The sequence below is a fragment of the Mastacembelus armatus genome, chromosome 5 (genome assembly GCF_900324485.2).
Source record: "Mastacembelus armatus chromosome 5, fMasArm1.2, whole genome shotgun sequence".
NCBI classification, from domain to species: Eukaryota; Metazoa; Chordata; class Actinopteri; order Synbranchiformes; family Mastacembelidae; genus Mastacembelus; species Mastacembelus armatus.
The window spans coordinates 17,490,129-17,512,696 of record NC_046637.1 but is presented as its reverse complement, the minus strand read 5'-3'; the positions used below and the strand labels follow the sequence as shown (position 1 = coordinate 17,512,696).

General features: G+C 40.7%; 1 protein-coding gene across 2 annotated transcripts in view; it reads left to right on the top strand.

Annotated features, from left to right (window-relative positions):
* fbln2 (fibulin 2) overlaps positions 1-22,568 on the top strand; it is a 53,710-nt gene that overhangs the window by 22,786 nt on the left and 8,356 nt on the right. The window contains exons 3-11 of one of the 2 annotated variants that reach the window (XM_026307924.1): positions 837-954; positions 1,852-1,981; positions 2,976-3,162; positions 5,382-5,591; positions 7,199-7,312; positions 9,547-9,648; positions 16,196-16,330; positions 20,626-20,763; positions 22,162-22,305. In XM_026307924.1, the coding sequence (XP_026163709.1) occupies positions 837-954; positions 1,852-1,981; positions 2,976-3,162; positions 5,382-5,591; positions 7,199-7,312; positions 9,547-9,648; positions 16,196-16,330; positions 20,626-20,763; positions 22,162-22,305 (1,278 nt within the window). The remainder of the gene's footprint in view (positions 1-836; positions 955-1,851; positions 1,982-2,975; positions 3,163-5,381; positions 5,592-7,198; positions 7,313-9,546; positions 9,649-16,195; positions 16,331-20,625; positions 20,764-22,161; positions 22,306-22,568) is intronic. The other variant, XM_026307925.1, reaches the window with a different exon arrangement.

The window sequence follows — 22,568 nt, the reverse complement described above, 5'->3', positions numbered from 1 at the left end:
ACTAAAACAATTTAATAATAGCAACTGATTCAGTTCAGGGAGGCATTCATAGCAAACCAATTAATATCAGCTTCGTTAATCATCCAGAATTATTTTCATAGTGAGGGTTAATCAACTTTGTGAGTGAATATAATGTTTTCTCAGCATTATTGTGAATGCAGTTACATTATAATGATACATTTGTACTTCATAAAGTGGCTAGAAAATGCAGCCTGTTGAAGGTTTTATTGGGTTTCTGTAAAGTGCAAACAATAGCGTTCACTTGCCATTTGCAGCATAGGCTACATAATTTTAAACCTGGGGGAGTTGTGGATAACTTTTTTCTATACATTTTTATAGGCCTGTACCAATGAGGTTTTAGCCATACCAACATAGGGACTCGTGTGATTGCAGTAAGTCACTTTATTCCAAAAATGGTATGTAGAAAGCTAGCATACTAAACCAGAATAGTGTCCATGCTAAATGTTACCTCTTAGACAACATCATATTAGCTCATATTTTATACTGATGGTAGTATAAACCTTGCCACATGAGTAGCATTCTGTTTATCAAATAAACTGTAGTTTGCCCTGTATGTGAGTAAAAGGTTTCCAATGTTAAAATGGTCTCCTTTCTTACTGTGACTGCACCTCTTTAATCAGCTGTAGAAATCTTAAAGGCGCCTTTGAGGCCTAGTGCAGTCTACCATATGTTTCTGTCTGGCTGCCCGTTGTATTCACTGCATAGCTCAGGCCTCTGTCTGTCTGCAATGTCACAGACATGCAGGATTTACTGCAGAACTGTTTTTATTTGGTCTTGTGGTGATGTTTTCAAACTGTAACTATATGTTTCTCTAGGTGTCTCTGGTGATGACCTGCTGCTGAACTGCTGTACTGCTGGTCAGCGGTGGGCCACAGAAAACCACCACTGCAATCATATGCCCATGCTCAACAATGACAAGTACTCTAAGTGCAGGTATGTGATGTGACATTAGGTACACAAAAATATAGTTTTGTTACACAAACATTTTGGGAAATTGCTTCAGAGGAAGAAATAATTGTATTATTTTCATTAAAAATCAGCGGATGGAGCAAAATGTCTAGAGTTTCAGTTGTTAGGACATGTGCTAGGTCTTTTTACTTTACCAAATATAATTTAAGAGGACATTTTTTAAAAGGACATCCCCAGTTCAACACATTAGTTACTTCATCATGAGAAGCATGTAAGAAGAGTAAGAAGTAAGAAGTTAGTTTTATGAAATCAGAGAAAATAGCAGGTTAGTTTTGCCTTTAAATTTTAAGCAGAACTCAAATAGATTGAAAATCAGAAGATCTCGACATCTGCTTCTTTTTTGTTCTACCATGTTTTGTCATGTTTAGGACAAAATTAACTGATGGTAGAGGACATTCAGAAAAGAAAGCAGGGTTGCTGACTGTCTTCAATATTCAAATAACCATTAAATCTCATTGCCAACAGTTAGTTTGGCTAAAAGGTAAACAGAAGCAGCGCAGCAGGGCAAGGGGTGCTTGTTGCTCCCAGGGGCATATCATGGAACAAGTACCATTTCCACCATTAATAACAGGTGTCACCACACCAACCAGGGCTGTAATCTTCTCTGCCAATTCGTCTTTACCAGTTGTCCATCTTTTTCTCAGAAACACTGTTTGTTTGGTTTCAGTCTCAATCAAACAACCTGGCCTGCAGAATTAAAAAACCATCAAGTGCCATTTAAAAACATATTATTTTTATTATTTTATGTGCATCGTTTTGCCTCAATATGATTTTTCATTCTGTCTGTATGCATATTAATATGTGTATGTGTATGTGTATGCATAAATGTGTATATATGGTAAATTTATATGTGTGTGCCAGTGTTGCACAGAAACAGTGCTGCCTTAGCTCAGTGAAGGAGAGCCAGTGTGGGTCAGGTGTGACTTCAGCCAGAGGCGGGGGCACCTGTGAAATGGACAGAAAAGACCATTGCTCTGATGACTCCTACCAGGTACTGTTTGACCACCATGAGAACTCCTACAGCAATGTTTTTCTTTAAAAGGTGAGGCATCTGCCACAGACCTGCTTTATTAGCTAGAACGCAGTAGAGATTGAAAGGGAAGAAACAAGTGGAAGACGAATGAGTCATGAAAAACATGATGTCATGTGGCTGGTGGATACACCACCATGTTCTTTATAAAACAAACACTCAACTGATTAAAGGTTGTTAGATTTTGCACTGTTTTTGTGAGTCAGGTGGCGTGTGATTCACTGTTTCAAATAACAGAACTGGACAGAGTAAGTAGTTCCACCCATCAGCAGCGGCTGAGTACTGAATCCTTCAGAGCAGCCACAATGTGGTGAAAACTCAGTTTGCCTATGTATTTCTAACTTTAAACATCCCCTGGAATCATTGTTTTAGCCAACGTGAGATATAATTTCAGATTCTTGTGCCAGTAGAGATTTTTTTTCTGAAACACCAGACAGCTTATTTGTGTTTATTGGCAAAAAGGCTAAAATATTTTAGTAAAGAACTGCCAAAATCTCACATTTCTGTTTGCATCCTTCAGACCTGTGAATATTTCCATATGGAAATAGGAATCATGCCTTTGCTCAGAGTAGGCTCAAATAGCATTCCCTGTTTCTGTTAGAGGAAACCTGGTGGTTTGGCCCAGGAGCCAACTGTTCATGTGTTGAGGCAGCTGAGCCAAACCATTGTGCCAGGTCATTGTTTGAAAGGAAAGTTAAAAAAAAACAGGTGAATGTGTGGTTTTCATTGCATGACATGTGGTTCAGCTTGAGGCAGCAGATGAAATCTTTTTTAGTGTGTTCATAGGGATAAACAGGCCTGCTTGCTTGTTTAGCTGTTATGTTTTCCCCTCCTGTGCTGTTTACAAAGCAGGGCTAAAAGTGGTGGACCATAAAGACAGGCGGTGATTACAGACGTGAAGGGCACCCCAGTGACACACTCCTAATATACTCTGCTATTGTGTTTGGATGGCCAGGTGTGCTGCAGCTGCTGTGCCCTTGGCTTACAGATGCGCAGAGAAGGACAGAGCTGCGATGCCCACCAGTACCTGGGCTATCCATGTGGTCATGTCTTTCTCACCTGTTGTGAGGAAGAGGAAGGTCCAAGCCAGATCCCACTGAAGAGAAAGCAGAAACCCAAACCAACCTATATGCCAAGACAAGGTATCTGCTACTCGTTGCACAGCCATTTTTTTCATTGACATAAAGCACTGAACATGTACAACACATTTATCCTCCACATTGGTAGTGGAAGGATTGAGTGTATTTTTAAAAATGGTAAATTCACTTACAGTATATAAACACTTTTTAGAGGCTGAGCTTCCTTAAAGACAATGGGAAGAGGTAAACCAAAAGGAAGCTCTGAACATTTACTGTTCGATGAGATTACAATCTGGGCAAACTGCCAAAATCTGGCATGAAGATCATTTGATACGACTAAAAGCTCTAGAACAGCCACTAAATAGACCTTGGCATGAGGTTGCAACAGAAATAAACTCTTGACCTCCACAAATTATAATTAAGTCAAATAAACTAAGCCCTTGGGATCACCTAAGTGAAATTCATTTGTATCCCTAAATCAATGAATTAAGAAATTACATACATACTGCACACAGGAATAGGGAACTCTGCACTGCACTGACATTAGTTTGTCCTTATTAAAGTTTATGTCTGAGGTGGAGAATGGGCCAAGTTTGTTGGTCAGCAGTCACGTTACCATTCAGCATAATGGGGAAAGATGTATGCAAGCTGTGATGAATCAGGAACAGATGGCAGCTCAGGCTGTTGTCTCTTTACTTGTGCCAACAATGTTTTCCTCTGTCTCTGATCCATCAAGTGCCTAATGCCAGTGACATTTACATGGATTTTCAAGAAGCTGCAGTGCCCATTTGTATCCCCTTATAGGTGACAGAAACATAATTAAAACACTTCTGCTTCTGTTCAGTGTACCAGTCTCTGAATATGACTTGTATGTCTTGTCCGCAGCTGTAAGCTCCATGAGAAGGGATTTGCATGTTTTTCATCAGTGATGTAAGAGGAGTTGATGGATGAAATAAGACTTTAAAAAGATTGAAGTCAAATCATTGATTTTGAATTTGCTAAACCTTTGTCTTTTTTAGTTAATATGTTGGAACCAGAAATACAGCATGGGACTGCACGTCATTAATAGTCAGCCTTCATGGTTGGCCTTTAAAAGGAAAAGTTGTATCCAAGTATGCTGGTGAGGTAAAGTCAGTCTCCTCAATGTGTTAGTCTGTTATTTCATTTACAGCTTCAGAGGAATTCCGCCTAATCCTACCCTTTAATAGGCTCTGTCCTAACCATGAACTGCGGCATTAAAACGGGAATTTGAATGATGTCATTCTGAAGTGGGAATCAATTAACCTGCTGAAAGCTGTGAAAGGTTTAGGAGCCTTAAGAACTGTGGATTTCATTCTCTTTCACACACACTCACTCCCTCTCAGGATGCATGAAGGATGCCTTTACTCTGTGAGTGTTTTATGGATGAGATGCACTGTAATTACTTCCATGGGGGATATGTTTTCAGTCTTATGACTCATCGCCTTTTAATTAAAACAGGAAACATTTAATCGCTTTGCACCTCTGAATTTAAACTCCAAGACTCCAAGTGAGATATATTTATTTAAATCCCACAACTGGACCAGTAATAATAATAATAATAATAGTAGTAGTAGTAATATCATCCCTAACCCACTGATGGGTCATTGACATGTTCATGCACAGTGCCCTATGTTTTTTTGCATAGTACAGATTACACTGCATCCCCAATAACAGCAAACCAACTAAAGAACTTGTGTGTTTTTGCAGTCATGATTTTGCTAAGATTGAGTTACATAATGGAAAACATGAGATCTAAACTCTCATACTCTGTGCTATCTCTGATATTCATGTAGACCATTCAATTTTTAATCTGTTTTATGCCAGATAGATCAGCTGGATTTATGCAAGCTTGACTGAGAATATAATTCAAATACAACTGACATGTAAAATATTGATGCCTGCCCAGTTTATGTTAAATGTTCTCAGACAGTCCAGCTGAAACACTGTTCTAAATGGGGAATAGTGATCATGTCTTTCTTTTCCCAGCACTTCACCCTCACATTAGTGTCCTGTGATCATATGGGTTCTACATATACAATACATTTAGGCTCTGACCTTTGCACTTTTTTACAAATACTGAGGCTAATTTAGTAATTGAAGCTGTGGATGAAAGCATCTTTTAAACACTCTGAATCCAAATGTAAAGGAGGAGCAGATGTTTTTTGTTTTCAGGTCAGTTTCATGAAGTAAGTGTGTGGTATGAATTATTATACAGGAAGTCTGGTGTCGTCTTCCAAACTCCCTTCTATCACTCCTTCCAGTCTCAGACAGCAAGTTCCCCAAAGAGGCCTTCTCCATCAGTACGACAGATGAAGCTACGAATGCTGTGGAGGAACAGGACGATGTGGATGAGTGTCAACTCTATGCAGGCCAGCTGTGCCAACACACATGTACCAACGTCTGGGGCTCCTACCGCTGTGACTGCCACCAGGGTTACATCCTGCAGCAAGACAGACACACCTGTGCTCCAGGTGCTGTTTTTCACCCTGGAAGGTTGATTCACATATGTACTCTGTGACTATTTGAAATTTATACAGAAGACAGAAAGCAAGCATTTCCTTGGGTGACAGACCAACGCCTTTAAGAATCTCAGATTACAGTACATCTGAAAACAGATGTCAGATTTAGATCAGATCAACAGACTCAATCCAAATAAAACACTCCAAACGGCCGATCCCATGAATGATGTGATAAACTACTACAATATGTCATGCTTAATGCATAATAAAAAATAGGTTTTAATCACATAGAGTTTCATCTGTTAGAAGACTGTTTATTCTATTATTCTATGGAATAATTATTCTATATTCTATTGGGTCTCTATTAAATTTGCAATTCATTTTGCAAATGGCAATTCAACATGCAACTTGAAAGTGCATTTTGCAATTGACAATTCAGTGTGCAAAGTGGCAAAACAATGTGCAATATACTTTGAATTATATTGGTTCAAATTTTAAATGAAAGCTAAATCAACTGTGTGTCATATTGCCATGGATCTCATTATTCAAATGTGTCAGTGGAACAGTGCCCCCAGTGGACTGCATTTTTTATTTTATTGTTACCACTCTCCTTTGGTGTCAAAATTCAATCCGAAACTGTCACTTGCTCATCAAGGTGGGTCCATGCCTGAATCTACTACGACATGTCCTTATCCTGCCTGTGATTGGCTAACTCAAACCGTAAATCTGACTAATCAAGTTAACAAGTCCCAGGTCATCAGAATAGGAGTGAATATTTGAGCCTTTGTTTACAAAGAGTAACACTTTGGTGAGGTCATCATAAGAGACCAATATGACATGCAATTGCTTTCGCTTCCATTTAAAATTTCAACCAAAATAATTCAAAGTAAATTGTGTATTGAATTGCCACTTTTCACATTGAATTGCCAATTGCAATATGCATGTTCACATTGCATGTGTATATTGCATATTAAATTGCCATTTGCAAAATGAATTGCAAATTGAATAAAGAGTTAAAAAAAACTTCCATAATATTCTTCCATTTTTTGGAAATGATGTTCATGTTGTCTCCTATTTGACCATGTGTCCCTTCATTAATACCAAGACACAGATGCCTGATTGGACTTCACTGACAAAAGATGAGAAAACTGCTCAATAATAAAAGTTTATTAGAAGTATTTTACTTCCATTAAATGCTGAAATGCAAGAATTGATTTTTTTATTTATATACACATTAATGGTCATTTAATTATGATTATGCTGTGGTTAAAGCCACAACAGATTTAGTCATTACACTCATGGCACTTAAGCAAAAGCCATTTAAAACAGCCTCATCAAAATTCTCCATAACCGCAAATGATAGATCAATTATTCCCAGATCTCACTCTGCTCTGAAAAAGAGTATAATGACAAAAACACCCAGCATGGGTCAAATTATTTCTTGGTATTAGGAAATAGATTTTATGTGGAATATTATTCTTTTTAAAATTGGTTTCATATAACAGAGCCAACACAGAGAAGTAGTCTGAAGTAATTTCCTATTTCTAGCATAACCCCTCATTTAGCTGCAGCACTTGACATGTCCCTTGTGGTCTGTGTTATTCTGTTTCCATGTGCAGTGAGTCCTGATGAGGATAACAGAGTCAGAGAGGAAAGTCCTGCTGTGGTCCCAACACAAGCCACTACTAACAGTACAACCACCACCAGCCCTTCCCGCCTCAAGCCTTGTGCAGGTAATGCCAGTGTTACATCACAATGCCTGTGACATCACTGTGCACAGGAGGCGCCATGATCATGAACTCCTTAATGCTAAACACTCAAAGTTACAGCATTTGTACATTCACTGAATTGTACATATTTAAACATACTGAAAATGTAAAAAGATTGGAGTACAGATTTATGCAACGTGCTAAAGATAAAACCGGTAAGAAAATATATCCAGGAAATGTAGTTACTGCTTTATAATACTTTCTCCCTTTTATCTGTGGGTGCTGATGTTTGACATAAGTCACCATGCATTTGAGTTGACGGAGCTCACATGTAACATAGTACTTATAAAGTGTGTGTCTGTTGTGCATTACTCTTTCAGGTTGTTGTTTTGTTTGGTTTCCTTTTCAGCCTCTTACCTGATTCTGTTTAGTTCAAGAAAAACTCCTCAAGTTTTGCCTTCCCTATCTAACTACGACTGCTATATAGTTACAGTAAAACCACAGGTGTTTTTCAATCAAAAGTTAACTATTTAAATATGACAGTTATTAATTAGGTGACACAATGCAGCAGTGGCTACCACTGTGGTCTCAAAGCTAGAAGGTTATGGGTTTGAGTCCCCTTTGACCTCTCTGTATGATGTTCTCCCTAAACTGATGATAGGCTCCAGCCCTCCCACGACCCTTAAGAAGCAGTATGAATGGGTGGTGTAATTAATTATTAAATTGTGAATTATCTGGCCTTTTAACCAAAACCTGATCCATGCTTTGGCACCTTTGATGTACTAACACAAGATGTTAGCACACTAGTGCAAACACAGCAGCGAACACTGCTTACTTCAGAGACCCTAAAAAGCGATGTCTGTTCTTAGCTGTTGGAGCTGATTTTTGAACAAAAAGATATGTCACATATTTTGTGACCAAGTGGTTTGTCTTATGTGTAACAATGAAGAAAAGGCACAGACAAAAAGGTTAAACCAGGTTCTGGATTTAAAGACATTATAGTGGGTACACCACTTGCATTGTTGCTTTTTATCTCTGTATGAGATTGTGGAAATTAAATAAAAAGTAAAAAATAACCAGCCCTATTGTTTAATTAGTTTTTATCCATTTATATGTTAAAATCAATTTTGCTGTTTGTGTGCAAAGAAGTATACTGAATGTATTTAGCGCCATAGCTTAGACTAAACATTTTCTAATCCACTAATATTTTTATGTCTCCAGAGTTCCTACTGATATATTTTTTTGTGTACAGGGGCACGTTTGTACCTAACAATAAAATCTAATTTCATCATGGAGTGTGCATGTGCATGTGCTACATGCAATGCCTTAGCACAAACATCAGATGCATACAGTAGCTGTGCAGAGATTTGGTGTTTTTCTTAATGCATTCATGTAGAATTGTGCAGTTTTTGCACTCTGTTGATTTCCTCGTATGAAGCGGTTCTTCATTTGGCTGATGTAGTGCTTAACGGTGAAATGGATGGCTTTAATGAGCGTTTTAATATACTATAAAGCAGTGAAGTGTACAGGCAGTTACTGGTGTCTCCAGCCTCCAACTCCATGTCTGGAGCCCAGTAGTTTGGAGAGACTTGCTGAAGACATCAGCTCTGCTTTTACTGAATCAAAGCCAGCAGGTTGGGCCAATGTGATGTGTCTAAATGCTGCCTGAGCACCCTGAGGTTAATAACTCCTTTATGAACAGAAGTAAAAACAGGGACAGTTACATCACTGCATGCACTTTCACTGATAAACCAGTCAGTCATACTTGAGCTGCTGTGTTTACGCTGCTGCAGGTTCATGAGCTGAATCTTGATCAAATCAGGAGGGGATCTGGAGTGCAACCCCTCAATCTGCTGGAGTTTCTACTCCAACAAAAACCTCTCTCCTTTAAATTGTCTTTGGTGAGTTGTAAAACTATCTTGTTCAATGTATCAAGTGGCCTTCTGACACTTCTCCACCAACCAGCTTTAGCATGGGATGTATTGGTGAGAGATTGTGGGGAAACATGCTTCTTTGTGACAGGACTATCGAACTGTTAAATAGGGAGAATTGATTACAGTGTGTTGAAAGTGATGGTTCATGAGAGGCTGTTTCCTGCAAGGGGTGATGTTCAATGTAAGGGTGGGAAAGGTGGGGTCATGACAACAGGACAATGAAATTCCAGGATCCCAGAGAAAACAGCACAATGTGAAATTTAAGATAGCATGTCCTAGAGGTGACAGTTGTGATTATAATGCTCATATTTTTGTCTCTTACAGAAAACAGCCCTTGCAGTCAGCAGTGTAAGGTTGTGGCAGGCCAGGCCCACTGCTCCTGCTTCCCAGGGTTCTCACTGATGACAGATGGACACATGTGTGAGGGTAAGGACTGCCGCTTCTTCTTGTCGGGTTACTGTGGGCAGTAATTGGAGAGATTCGCAAAGCTTGTATGTATCCCTTAAGCTGTGTCAGAAGCTAGGTTTGCACAATGTAACAAACAACCTAACACCAACAACATTATGGCCCTGTGCTGCATAAACACACAACAAACACATAGAGCCATGACAACAGAACAAAAGCGTATTGGAAATGTTTGCCCAGAGATTGGGACAGTTTTTAATTGGATGCAGTCACTCATAAAGCAGGAAACAATGCATCAACTGATTGGGCTCCTACTTCCTGGTGGTGGAGACCATTGCCTAGAGCATGAGTCAACCATAGCCAATTACTCTGTACACAGTGCTGCACACAGCATGTGTGTACTTAGCCACCTTCCTTCAGAAAGCTGTCTGTGATAAGTTGGTACAACTATGGCACCTGTGACAGAAAGTCAGAATTCTGTAGTCGATTATGCTTTAAATGACTATAATTACTCATGTGCTTCCAAATCAGTGTGCCAAGAAACACATTACAACCGTATTGTTCTGAACGTTTGTGCACATTCTAAACAAAAAATACATAATTTCCTGTTAACAGTTTACTATCCAATAACACTGTACATGTATCCAAGTAATGATATTTGGTACAGTCTTGAAATCTTGTACTTTACTCAACTATTGGCTACTTCTTCACTACATTTCAAAGGTATGTATTTCAGCTTGTCCCTTAAGAACTTGCTTAGCAGAGTTAGTAAGCATTATGGACGAGTAAACCTACTAGAGGCAGATTCTGTATTTCCCCAGACAGCCCAGAACTTTAGAGCAGAAATCCTTAGTTGATTGATTCAAAAATGGCAGAAAGTTTAATAACTTTTTAACTGTTTATGTCATTGAATATGCAAAACTGGCAATTTTTTGCTGTGAATATTTGCTAGTGTTCCAGTTTTCAATGATAGTGAATTGATGTAATGAGAAGATAATTGTTTGCATGCATTAATTACTTGACAAGAAAAGAAAGGAAGTTTACAACTTTAGTACAAATAAGCACAATATAAACTAAAGGTCTTAAAACTAGATTTTGATACAAAACCCTGAAGAAAGAAATGCCATAAAATAGAGAAAAAAGGACCCATTAGAGATGTTATTATTCAAATTTGCAATCAATCAGATTATATATGAAGAACCAAATGCTATGAAGTAAAACTGGGGCTTTGTGCCTGCTTTTCTTTGACAAAGGTGTAAGTGGGGTGCATTCTCTATAACATCCTAGACGTTTTGCTCTATAACATCTACTTAGTATATATTTAGTATTCGGTGAGTCGACTTTGTGTGTAGACCAGGTAAGCAAATCTGGTAATGGTCTTATACTTGTATAGCGCTTTTTTACACCCAAGTGCACTCAAAGCGCTTTTACACTATTTGTTCATTCACCCACTTGCTCACACAAACGCTCACCCATTCATACACCAGTGGAACAGCCACCGGGGGCAACTTGGTATTCAGTGTCTTGCCCAAGGACACTTTGGTCTGTGGACCAGGGAAGCCAAGGAACGAACAACCAACCCTCTGGTTCATCGTCTTCCATGGTGAGGCAATTCATTGAAAGTGGTCTTTGGCTTGCTCTACCCCCTGAGTCACAGCCGCCTCCAAAATTGACTTTTCCTTTTAACATAATATACTGTTTGTCTTGTCTTCCTAATTTTTGTTATTTTTTATGTTCCTTAGATAATAGATAAAATTAGATTTTATGATGACAAAGAGTCTTTACATTTGTTTACAAATTTGCTCTGCTAAAATTACACCTTAAGGGACAAATAAAGTATTTTGAATGGAATTGAAATGAAAGTACATTGGCTATTACAACTTTATATGGCAATAATACAATGAGTTGTAAATTCAATAGGTATACCTACCAAAAACTAAAGCAGTCTAATACAGCAGCGTTGGTTTCTCAATTTTATTGTTACTTCTTATGCCTCTTCCTGTATTATCTTTGTTCATATGTCGTCTCTGTTCATATGTTACCTGCCAGGCACTAGGCTGGTGTGTCTGGGTCCACCATTTCAGGACTGCAACCATAGCTGCCATCTTGGCAGAGTCCCCACAGAATCATTTACGGCACTTTGCTTTGGCCCTGAGTTCCTGTGCTGGGTCCTAAATTCTAAGCCATGGCACGTATGATGCTGTTGAATTGTGTTGCCAAATGCAGATGTGGGTGTAGCATTTAGTGTACTGTTATTAATTTAATACTATCATAGATCCACAGAGGCATCTCTGAAGAGCTTTTTTCACACTCTGAAATGAAGCATTTGATAATTGAAGAGCTTGTGGAGTTGAGAATGAGTATAAAATGACAAGAAAAGAAACTTAACACTCACTGTGGAAAATCTCATCACATAGACCATCGCCATTAAAACTCTCCCCAGAAGAAAATGTAATTGTTTCCATGCCAAAGACCATTTTCAATGAATGGCCTCACCATAATAAATATGCTAGAGTAGTTAGTAAATTGATCTATGAATTTGCAGAAGGGCGAAAACTTCAAGGTTCGACATGTTGTGCATTCAGAGATGGTGTTCTGCATACCTTGGTTGTAACGAGTGGTTATTTGAGTTACTGTTGCCTTTTTATCATCTCAAGCCAGTCTGCACATTCTCATCTGACCTCTGACATCAACAAGGCATTTTCCCCTCACTGGATATTTTCTTTTTCTCAGACCGTTCTCTGTAAACCCTAGAGATGGTTGTGCATGAAAATCCCAGTAGATCAGTAGTTTTTGAAATACTCAGACCAGCCCGTCTGGCACAAACACCCCTGCCACATTCAATGTCACATCACCTTTCTAAACCATTCTGATGCTAAGTTTGAATTTCAGCAAGTCATCTTGACCACATCTACATGCCTAAATGCTTTGAGTTGTTGTCAAAGATTTTTGTGTTAAGCAATTAACAGTTGTACCTAATAAAGTGGCCACTTGGTGTATTATGGCTTTGTGATATTTTAATCCACATGGTTACAGAAGTTGCTTCTGTCTAAGGTGTATTCAGCTACACATGAATGTGATTGAATGTTAAAATTTTACCCACAATTGTTCCTGTGGAATTGTTTGTGTGACTAAGCAAGGGTGGTTTTTGTGCAGAGGGCATTGTGCACTACATGAATAGTTTTATGTGTGGGTTAAGTTAATCAGCTCCCTGACGTTATTTCTGTTCATCACCAGGCTGTGAATGGATTTTCTTAAGTTTCACAAAACACAATGGTAATTTAGACATCATAGTGATTTCCAGCTTTAATGCATGTGGTTCCCACCTTCTCCCTTTCCTGAAGTTCACCCTGAAGACTAAACAAATCACTAAAGACAGGATTGGATTTGTTTTGCATTCCTAAAAGTGGTTCATGAAGATTTGCTTTCAGAGAACAGTATGGATCATAATGATGGATGAGAAACTGAAGTAAGTAATAGTAATCAGGGTCAGTTGCCTTATCCTGTCTGTGGTCACATTACTAACATCATTTTTAAATTTGCATGGCTGGGAATGTTGGCGAGAGATATTATTCTGTTCCACCAAACCTCACGGAACATATTAACGTGGATCGTCCGCATTGTTCAAATCCAGGATAAACCTCATCTCAAAATAAAGAAAAATCCTAAAATTCATATCATCTTATTGAATAGATGGCTGGTGGATAGATAGTTCATAAAGATGTTTCAATAGTGTTTTCTTCAAAACATATGATAGGATCACTCTAAATACTTATTTCTTTTTATTTTATTACTCATGTTTTATTGCAACACAAACAAGGTGTTTTCATACTCTTGGTTAATGCATTGCCCTGTGAAACGCACATGGTGCAGTTGGAGAAGAAAGAGACTGGAGCTTCATGCAAATGAGGAGGTTCAGGACAAGGTAATAGCCGTTGGGTGAAAATTGTTTCTTTGACATTTCAAAGTCTGTTTTAAGCAGATAATCATCACTGTGGTAAATTGTTATCTGATATAAATTGTTTAGGAAATGGGTAAGCTATAACGAGTAACAGCAGCCATTACTAACTCGTATTAATGATAAGGTTGTAAATTTAAATATGGTAAACTCAAGTGTAATCTTTTTGCACTGACTGAGACACTACAGCACTGCTTTCATTTGGATTCAGTAATGACAAGTTGTGTATAAGTGTCATGTTACATTTTTAAACTGCTGATGAAAGTTTGAAGTGCTCCCAATAGGAATGATAGAGTTGTAAACCTCGTGTCACTACGGTACCTGCACAGAGTGAACAGAGGGCAGTTATTGCGTAGATCGTTGTTTTAAAATAAAATGACGTACTTTCTAGTACAGCTAGAAAAGATCAAGGGTATGAAAAGATCAATGTGACTGGTAGGGGTTAGATAAGAATTAAACTTTCTAGTTTATATTTCCAGACATGTAATTGACACATTATTCAGAATTCACAGCTTGGACCTGAGTCCCACCAGTCTGCATCTGTGCAACCCGAACGTTTTTGTCTCAGCACTAATGCAAAGAAGCCAAAATCTGACTTCATCTACCACAGCTTGAACTTTCCAAAACCCTCATCGTCCTCTGGGTCCAGTGTATAAAAGCAACAGAGTGTGTGTTTTCTTCGGTGCCTAACGGTGCTGCCTTTCAGATATTTCCCTGTGCACAGCTAACCCTGGTCTCTTCATAGAATTCTCCTGCTAGCCCCATTCTCTGTTCAACTGAGCATTTGTATTACTAAAAAACAGACTCTTTGTTTCCACCTTGCACTGGATCGCTTCACTCCCTACAACTGTGTAATGTGTCTTTCCCCAGGGAATAGTCAGAGGTAGGTAGGGATCTTGAAGCAATAGGCACTTTTTTCGTTTATTTTTCTATTTTCCCTACTTGAATGACACACTGGAAATAGTGCTGGCCACCAGAATTCTGTGGTGGAAGGTGACAGTGACTTTCTGCACCACTAGCAATATGCAAACTTTGGAAACAGTCCCGTCTGTTCATATGCTTGACAGAGAGCAGGGCCCAGAGGACAGGGTGGACTCCAGTGATTTGCCCCTGGAAAAATCCACCCTACAATAAAAACAAGAGATGCTGCTTAGCTGAGGAAGAAACAGGGACATTTGTGAAGGCAAGAGTATTTTACCATAGCACTGCTTGCCTAGCATAACTCCTGGCACAGTAGAATCTACTGTGTTACAATGTCAAAAAAGAAAATCCTTAATTTTAAGGAGAAGATGAATGTGTTTGCTGCAGCTCCACAGAGACTTCATATATTAACAAACTATGTTCTGTACTGTCAGAGGTAGTGGTTGTATGGTTTTCTGAGGTGAATAACCTTGCAGGAACGGAACTGCAGTGTGTTACTCACACACACCAGGTACAAGCTGAAAACATCAGATCAGTGTTTTTCTTCCTCCTTCTCCCTAGGGGAAAGTGTTGCAAGACACGTTTCATTCAAATTCCCCATGGCAAAAGCTTTGAAAGTCGAGGAAGACACTTCCCCTGTTGTTTCTGCTTTTTATTTTTCAGCCTTGGCTCCTTCATGCAGATTTTTACAAAACCTTTCCGTTTGGTTCCCTGGGAATGCAACATATTTTGGGGTGATCTTCAAATCTGGATGACTGCCATACTTTTGCATGTGCGCACAAACGTGCAGATATACACACAGTAATTCAGCCCAGCCCTATCAGCACATCCAGCTAATCAGCCATGCAATGCGATGCACGATAAGGGAATGCAGTAGTTTGATAAAGATGAGCCACAACAGAGTGAGGATCCACTGTCTTGTCATGAGCCCACTAGTGTCATAAATCAACAGTGCCTGTTTTGCAGCCGTGGTGCTGTTTGACTGATAAAGATTAAAGGTTTGCAACTGTGTATTTTATTTCACACAAACAAGCATAACAAGCAAAATATCACTTAGCTGTTGCCAAGGCCTAAAGTTTTAAACTGCCAAAGCAGTCACTGCCCAAAGTTAGTATAATAGCCTGCCAAACAACTTTGTGGGTTATACAGTATTTGCAAAATAATGGGACTAAAAAAAACTAATCACTAAGCTGAAAAAAAAAATTCTTCATAGAAGTGAAGGGAACTGCAGCTTCTGGTCATAATACTCTATGTATCATATCATCTGCAATCAGATCAGATCCATTGTTAAGACAAAACTATTGATCAGTGGAGCTTTAATATGTTTAAAAGCAACTGAAAAAAGCACGAATGTCAGGTCATGTCAAAACTTATCCAGGGCCCCAAAACACCCTTAGACCCCGAGGGTTAAGCTTCAGTACTACCACAGGGGTCCTTGGTTTGTAAGATTATCAGTGCACATTGACTCTGTGCTCCTGCTGGCCTGCTCCTTTACAGGCTATGAAGGTATAAGAGCATTTATGATGATGTCCAAAACCTTTTCTTTTTACTTTATGCTCAAATAAATTTCTTGTTTTCAGTTGAAAACACAAAATCTCAGTCTCACCTCCACCTCATAATCATACACCCTTTGTCCATCAGCCTCTCTTCCCTGTCATTCCGCAAGTCACTGTTGTTCTTCTTCTGCAGATATGGATGAGTGTGTGACCAACACTCACAAATGTCGGCCTGGTGAGCGCTGTGTGAACACACTGGGTTCATTTGTATGCGAGCTGCAGGTCACTTGTCCTGCAGGCTACAAGCTGAGGAACAGTGTGTGTGAGGGTGAGTTCATTGTTTCTGAAGTATTTCATTAAGGACATTTACCCAGCAATGCTTTTCATAGCCACTTACTGTAAGTAGCCAGTGCAATTGCTGATGATGTCTTCTTCAATTTGTAGGAAAGTATTTTAGTATTTTAAACGTATTTCAGTGGGAAAATGGGGCTTAAAGTGCAGTAACAGAAAACCACACTTACTGTTGCACAGTGCTGTTGCCAGTCTAAACCATAATTATTGGATCATTCTGCAAAACACTGGGTTTTGTCTCATTGGTGCGCAGCCCTCTGGGATATTGCTATCCCCTCTTCGCACCTGCGCACTGAAGAGAAATTCATTTACGCCCTCGCCCGAACTGGGTGTCCATACGTCCGCAGCTCCCATATATAAGGCGGCGGTTCGGGCGAGCTCTTCCCTTTCTTTTCTTCAGCCTAATCACTGAGAACAAGATCTTCGAACGTCATGACTTCGGCAGACTGTGGCGTCACCAGAATCTGCGGCGAGTGTGGTACCGGCTACATCTTCGGGGACGACTTGCATCCCCACTGCGTGGGCTGCATGGGAGCGGAACACGCCGGCAGAGCCCTCGACGCACTCCGCCAGAGGGGAATTTTTTATTCTTACTGCCGAAGGAGAGGCCTCCTCTCTCTGCTCTGCCCTCTGCTCCCATGGCTTTCCCCTTCTCTCTCCCCACTGAAGAAACTCCCGGCCAGGATGACGAGCTCGAACCCGTCCTGGAATTAGCCTTGGACCCAAAGTCAGACGACTCTGCTTCCTTGCTATGCCACTTGCCGGACGGCTCCCCGCTCTACCCCTTCCCCTTCAGGGAGCCAGTGCAAATGTCTGCCGCTAGCATGCTAGCTGAGCGGCCTATGCTGGCCTCTTCTACGCCTCTGACGGCCATGGCTCATCTGTTACAACAGCTCCCAGTCATCATCACGACGGCGGCTAACAGGTGTAAGCTCCCCATCCCTCCTGAGCTGGTTCAACCTCTTCAGGATGCCTACTTCGGCTGGTACAACCCGCAGCAGGCACTATGCCGCGTATCCGTTTGGCCTCTATCACCTACCATCTCCACTCCATCTCCACGACAGTGTTGGAGCCAGCCAAGCTAAAAGCTCCAGTGTTGACCTTCTCCCCCATCACGCAGGTGGCTGACCTAACGGGAGGGGGTTTTCCCATGGTCTCGATATTTCCATGTGTCATCTTCCCTTTCGGGCAGGGTTACCGCCAGTCCGCTTCTGGGTGCGGTGATGGTGGAGAGAGCGGCAGAAGGTGATGGCTTGCCCTCTCTCGGATTTTTATCCAGAGTGGCACAGGTGTTGCGAGATTGACCACTGGATGGACAATACTCTTCAGTTTGCACGGCCCTCTCCGCCTTTCAGCGGGTTAATAGACACTCGCCTCGCCTCATCGGCTCTGCTAACAGAGATACAACATCTGTTATCAAAGGGAGTTGTTTCTGTTGTTCCACCAGTGGATGTGGCCCGTGGATTTTATTCCCGTTGTTTCCTGGTTCCCAAGAAATCGGGAGAGATGAGGCCCGTCCTAGATCTGACGCGTCTCAACAAATCAATGCAGGTCAGGAGATTTCACATGTTAACGACGGCCCAGCTACTGCAGTGAGTTCACCGAGGTGACTGGTGCACATCGATAGATCTGAAGGACGCATATTTCCACATCTCCATCATTTACTAACACAGGGAATTCTTGCGCTTCCATTTCCAGGGGACCAGCTACCAGTACAACCACCTGCCATTCGGGTACTCGTTGGCTACCCCGCACTTTCTCGAAGTGCGTTGAGATGGCGCACACCAGCCCATTCAGTCCATAGTGTATCTGGGGGTGGAACTGAACTCATTACAAATGAGGGCCCAACTCTCGGAGGAGAGATCAGTGACCCTCTCCTCCCTACTGCGTCACTTCGCTCCACGCAGACGCATCACGGCTCGATCGGTGATGCGCCGTCTGGGGATGATGGCAGCGGCTCATCCAGTGGTGCCACTCGGCCTAATGCATATGAGGCTGTTTCAGCGCTAGTTTATCAGCCTGAGACTCGACCCAGTACGTCACCATCAGTGGGCCCGGATCTGCTTTACTGGAAAAACTCCCGCAGTCTGCCTCAAGGGATTCCTGGGGATTCCATCGAATCCCGTGTCAGTGTTCACAGATGCTTCCCTGTCCGGTTGGGGAGGGACGTGCCTCTCCCAGACAGTAAAGGGGGAGTGGATGATCAGGGAGGTGGCACATATAAACGAACTAGAGCTGCTCACAGTGTGGAAAGTTCTCCGGCACTTTTCTTAACCCTCTGGGGTCGACGCACGCGCCGGCGCGTTTTGACGCATCTTTTCCTGATAAGGCCGAAACAAACTTAAATTACTCTTCTTTCCCCCTCCTCACGCGTCTGCAAAGGAAGCTGCTTCGCACCTTCTCTGCATGGTGCGCGCTCTGGCATGTTATGTAGAACGCACGGCGGAGTTACGTCATTTGGAGTGTTTGTTTGTTCACTACAGAGAGTGTTCGCTGGGCTCCCCCTCTCTGCAGAACGTTTGTCTCACTGGCTATGTGACATCATTGCACAGGCTTACTCCGCGTTGGGCAGGGAGCTTCTGGTCGGCATCCGTGCACACTCCACTAGAGGAGTGTCATCCTCCACGGCTCTCCTGCATGGTTTGTCAGTGGAAGACATTTGCGCGGCGGCCTCGTGGGCCTCCCCATGTTCCTTTATGCGTTTCTATTTGCAGGATGTTGCAAGCTCATCTCTCTCTCACGCTGTCCTGGGAGCCTCCCAGTCGTAATTAGGCAGGCAAGTCCAGGAGGCGTGTTTTGTTAGGCATCCGTCTGTTTTCAGCTTATATGAAACCAGTGCTTATGCATCCCACCTGGTGCTTGCTTCGCTTCAGGTCAGGCAGTTACTCGCGTTTCCTTTATTTTTCGGACTCTCCTCCTGGGTGGCTGGGCCCAGTGGGTTGTAGAGTATTTCTGGATATCGCTTTGACCCATAACGATATCAACCAAGATTCTGTGATTCTGTGAATTCATTTATATATGACCCATAGCGATAGCCCAGAGGGCTGTGCCCAATTCACAGAATCTTCGGTTACGATACGTAACCAACGTTACCTTTAGCGACAATGTGTGTTTTTTTTTTTTTCAATCAAATGGCTTTTTTTATATTCTCACTTTCTACATTAATTGTTAATCAGCAAAAGCATGGTTGAAGTTAGCGGGAGTGCATGATTGTGATAACAAAAAATTATGTCTAAAGTTTTCCTAATAAATATTTGGTTAATAGCTGCTGGGGTTAATGGAGTGTCCTGGTATTATTGATGGCAGACAGTTGATTTCAGTAAGGGTCTTTAACAGGAATGAAAAATATTTAGACACCTAATTTTTACCCCCAGTAAAACTAGTCAGAAAAGAATCTGCACAAATCCTAAAAGTAATGTGTAGAAATTGAAGAAAATATTTATACAATTTATTTGCAATAATTTTCCTTTTGAGAGTCAGGTAGGTATTGTTTGTCTGTGGTCATGAGTTAAACTCAGTTCATTCAGCAAGATTTCATTAAGATGTATGCTAATGTGTTTTGGCCCTAGTAATTATGTTTGTGCTTCAGCAGATGCCCAGTTTCAGTATGTGATAAGATCATCACCCAGTCACCACAGTAGAAAGGCAGCACTGTTCAGGCAACACAGCACTTTGAAGCCCTGTGACTCGTGTCATCAGCACTTGGCACCAGGGAGAACTAATCAATGTAGTTAGATAATGAAGGCAATATTTAGTCGACCATCTGACAGGGAAAACTAATTAACTACATAAAAGAAAGGAGAGGTCTCTGTTGTGATGTCAGATATCTGTCCCTCTGATGATGATTGGTAGAGAAAACTCAAATTAAGACCTTCTGCCTATGTACCACGGGATGAATCTCAGGGGACCTGATATAACATGAACTCCTGAGAAATGGCTGTGCAGCACAAAAGAACAAATCTTCCATTTAAACCCTGTTCATCGCTCATGAGATTCAATAACTGTCATTTAAGAAGTTTAGTTCAACTTCTGTTAATTGCAGAGCTGGAACAAGTGATATTATTATAGGAAGAGAATTTTCCCTGTAGTTAAACATTAACGGATGAAAGTTTAAATTTCTGGGATGCAGCTCATGTTTATTCTGTGCTTGAGCCACAGTGCCACCTACTGTACTGGTCTCAGGTCAGACTGAAAGTGAGAGAGTTGGCAGTAGATTTAAACCTGGTTTGTCACGATGACTCATTGTATTTATGTTATGTTCTTTCTTTATAGACATTGATGAATGTGTGCTGCAAACCCATAACTGTGGTATGGGCTTTACATGTGAGAACACAGTGGGCTCCTTCCTGTGTAATTCCAAACACAAGTGCATCAGGGGCTTCACACAGGACTCGCATGGCAACTGTATTGGTAAGAGGCTGTCAGGGCTTAGCTCTGCTGGCTATTGGAAAGTCATTTCACTTTGACCATTAAATAGCTAATAGAGAGTAGCAGACCTCCTAGTCCAGCTGTCTCGCTATGTCTGCTTTAACCAGTTAGGAGGACTCCACAGCAAAACTGAGATGTCAGACATTAGTGTATGTTAAATACGAAGCCACTCTTCACGAGAGAGTCATTTTACCAGCACCTCTGAAGCTCACATATCAATACCTAGCATGATTAAACATATTACGATAAAGTACAGTTATAGAGTCACAATATATACAAGACCAATTAGATATGTCATTTAATCTGTACAAAAAACAAAGTTCTGATTTTATTAAGGCTAACATGCTAGGCTATTTCTTGGTGTGGAGAGTCTCCACTAGTTGCCCGGTAACTTTATATTTATTGACTGGAGTCCGGGAGGTTGTTGCTCCCTGTGAAAAAACATGCAGCCTCTGATAATGCCACTGCTTTTTACATTTTGACTTTTGTGCAGATTAAACAAATGATCCCATTTTGCAGTATTTTCAATCTCCTTACCAGTGTATAGGAAACATTATCATCTTGAAATGAGGGAATATCATGATGTTTTATGTTCACCCCTTGGTGCTCCTGATAGCATCATCAGAAATGTCCCATATACCTAAGCAGATAAGCAGCCATGGAGGGTAAAGTAATCATCAGTCTTAATGACTCACAGCAGAAAATTGCACATACATTATAGATCTATCACTAGGGGTGGAAGGCTTCTTTTGGGATGGTTTCTGCAAATGTAAATGTGTGTGCCTTGTGAATCATCTGTATTTTAAAATGCTCTTATGATTTTCCAGATTACCCCTCTTGCAACAAATATGCAAATTATGAGACTTGGGCACCTGCTATTTAGGCACTGTTTGATGTTTCTGTGACTTTTATTTTCCTCAAAGTGCTTCAGCAGTTTGCATAGTAATTAACTGGTGGTGCTTAAAAGCTGACACCACTAATTGCAGTCTACCTTGTCTGTCTTTGTGATTCTCAATCAGTTTCTTTAAAATCCAAATACTTTCTGTGATATTTTTGTTATTTTGTTATTTTGTCCACCATCCACATGACACACTGATTATATTGTGTATAATCTTCTTCATGGACACTGCTCCCTGAGTATTGGAGTCATTATATATTAAGGTCCAGTTTTATTATTAAGAAGGTTTAATAACTGCAAACAAGTCAGCAGGTATATACACAACTTCATAATTAATTTGTTAAATGTACTGGGAGGAATTAGACATAGGTAGACCTGTCAATCAGGATTAAATCTCCTAACAATTACTCTCCAGTGGAACTATAATTTTTCAGCTGCCTTGAGGTGTGATTTTCTCTCTCTGTCTCTCTGTGTTTATCCAGACATAAATGAGTGCAGTAGCCTGACTGAGCCTTGCAGCTCAGGTTTTAACTGTATCAACACAGTGGGCTCCTACACGTGCCAGCAGAAAAACATAATGTGTGGCCAAGGATACCATACCAGCCCTGATGGTGCTAAATGTATCGGTGAGATTTACCTATTAAATCAATAGTATTAAATATATATATATATATATATATATATATATATATATAAAGCCACTTTCCCTACCAGAGTCTCAGTCTAGAATAACACTGACTGACTGTTGCTTTGGTCTCAGCATGAGAATGAACTGAAAATTTCTGAACATGTGTTTATATTGTGTGTGGTGGTGCTGGGCTGTGTGCAAGACATAGTCAGTCAGGTGCAGAGTGGGTCATCTCTGAAGTGCTTTCTCGATCTCTGTCTG